This window comes from Diadema antillarum, unplaced genomic scaffold (genome assembly GCF_040938485.1).
Source record: "Diadema antillarum isolate AM-2024a unplaced genomic scaffold, OU_Dant_1.0 seq00000233_RagTag, whole genome shotgun sequence".
NCBI lineage: Eukaryota > Metazoa > Echinodermata > Echinoidea > Diadematoida > Diadematidae > Diadema > Diadema antillarum.
The window spans coordinates 213,927-216,224 of record NW_027271282.1 but is presented as its reverse complement, the minus strand read 5'-3'; the positions used below and the strand labels follow the sequence as shown (position 1 = coordinate 216,224).

At 40.5% G+C, this 2,298-nt stretch overlaps 1 protein-coding gene across 1 annotated transcript; it reads right to left on the bottom strand.

Annotated features, from left to right (window-relative positions):
* Positions 1-286: 286 nt before the first annotated feature.
* Positions 287-1,327, bottom strand: LOC139729272 (galanin receptor 2a-like). Its single transcript, XM_071640200.1, has one exon. It carries the CDS (start codon positions 1,325-1,327, stop codon positions 287-289), a length of 1,041 nt encoding a protein of 346 aa, XP_071496301.1.
* Between the last annotated feature and the right edge of the window lie 971 nt (positions 1,328-2,298).

The following is a 2,298-nucleotide window of genomic DNA, read 5'->3' as shown; positions in this document are numbered from 1 at the left end:
CACCCTGGATCAATAGGCCCATGCTATCATTCATCATTATATCACGATTCCACCAAATTCTTTTATGGTGGTAGGTGAGATATCACTATGACAAGACATTGTGACCACGCGCAAGACTGTCTTTGAAAATACAAGGAAGTTATGGCTTCTACCAACCTTAAACAATTTTGTAGGCTATAGTTTTCATCCACCCCTGCGAACTTTCTTAAACCAAGTGATCACACCATTTCTCCTTGTTATATGCTATCTTCCGATCGCCGAAAGTTTAATGTGTGTTTAAGAATATCTATTTGCCCATTTTTCTTAACACTGAGGACTTTGCTGCACCAAATATCGGTGAAAGAATCTTTCCTGAAAAGTTTCTCTGATGACCACAAAGTTCTCTCAACGCTCGTCGAAATTTACGATTTCTGGCGCTGTATATGAAAGGATTACAGCATGAGTTGATAAAAGCCAAACAAACGAAAACGCGATATACGTCCGAGTAGAGGTAGGCTGGGTATAGTCCCAGATTGAAGAGGAAAAAACATATCTGATCAGGGCTCCAGCAAACAATAAAGAGAACGACCACGATGAATACGGTCCTTGTCATGTCATGCATCGTCTTGATAATTTTCAAAACAGGTGCTGGTACTTCACCGTCCACTTGAAAACTTAGCGTCTGCGCCCGAAGTTCCTTAGTTATCCCGTAATGACTGCCAATCATGATGGTAATGGGTATAACGTACTTACACAAGAAAAGGATAGCTCCGGAAGAAGCATTCGCTACTCTGGAGAGAAATAAAGTCACACAGCTGTTTGTGTTGATGTCATGTTCAGAAATCACAATGACAAATGAGTTCAGCAGGGCGGACAATAGCCAATTGAAGGCAACAATAGACAGAGATCGTCTGGCCGTAAACCAGTGCTTGAATCGGAAGGGATAGGCCACGGCAAGGAAGCGTTCAACGCTGATAACAGACAGCGTGAACACGGACGCCACTGCCGATATCCACATGAAGATGTTTGAGTACTCTAGACGACAGTACAACCTGCCTACCCATGTCCTCGGGAGAACGACTGCATGAGGTCGGGGAATCATCCACAGGGAGGTGCAGAAGTCTGCAAATGCGAGACTGGCGATGAGGACGTCGGTAGCGAACTGAGATCGACCACGACGAAAGATGACGGCCATGACCAAGAGGTTGCCCACGATGCCGACGATGGATAGGATGAGCTGGATGACCACCCACCATGTCCACTCGACTGGTAGCCATAGCCACTCTTGGCCTAAGGTGGGGGAGGTGTGGTTCGTCGTGAATTCGTCTGGCCACTCTCTTGATGCCATCGCCTTTTGTGAAAAAACCCCAAAGAATATCAAGATCAAGATTACCAAAATGAAAGTAATTTTACGTAAATAGAAAGCTTTCCTGTTGGCCTGGTAGTGAGACATTTTTTTTTTTAAATGAAAGTATGATTTACGGTTTCCAAAAGCAAATCCCGAAGCCCGAAGCAAACGAGACTAGAAGATACACATATACGATACAGAGAAAAAAGAAAAGAAAAGAAAGAAGACCTGCGTTTAGGTTTGCGTATTAGTTCTATACGTCTGTAATAGGTGTAGAACTTTTTTTTTCTTTGCTAAACATCTTTAAATTCATTGTTCACCTGTATTAGTGGATTTATGACATCACCGGACCAATCACACACACACACACACACACACACACACACACACACACACACACATATATATATATATATATATATATATATATATATGTTGCGCTATTTTATCGTTGTTTGTCCCAAGTACAATATTTCAAACACAATAATAATGCTTAGGTCTTATTACCGTGAGATGTCGAGTTTCATTTGCCTCTAACTCCTGTCGTGTAAATTTTAAAACATTAATAAGGAAAATCTATCAAGATGACACCGTAAACCTATAGGATCAAAAGGTGTTAAAATTATGTCAACTTCCCTCCAAGTACTCATGTTTGGTCATTGAAACAAACGTAATCACCACTGGTTGTCATATGGTCAACCACGCATTTTCCTTCTTGAACTTAACATTTCTACCACTTTGGGAACGAGTACGGTATAAAATGGCATAGGAAAATGTACCAAACAAATTCTCACAGTCTCATATAAGATAGAATAAGAAAAAGAATATTACTGTCGAGATTCTTATCTGCGTTTTATTTGTTTATTACTTCAAGGATGATCTTTCTCCTTCCCATGAAATTCAAATACGGATACGGTGAAATTTTCTTCCTTTTTATGTAAAAAACACAATTTTAGAAGTGTAAAAAGGAG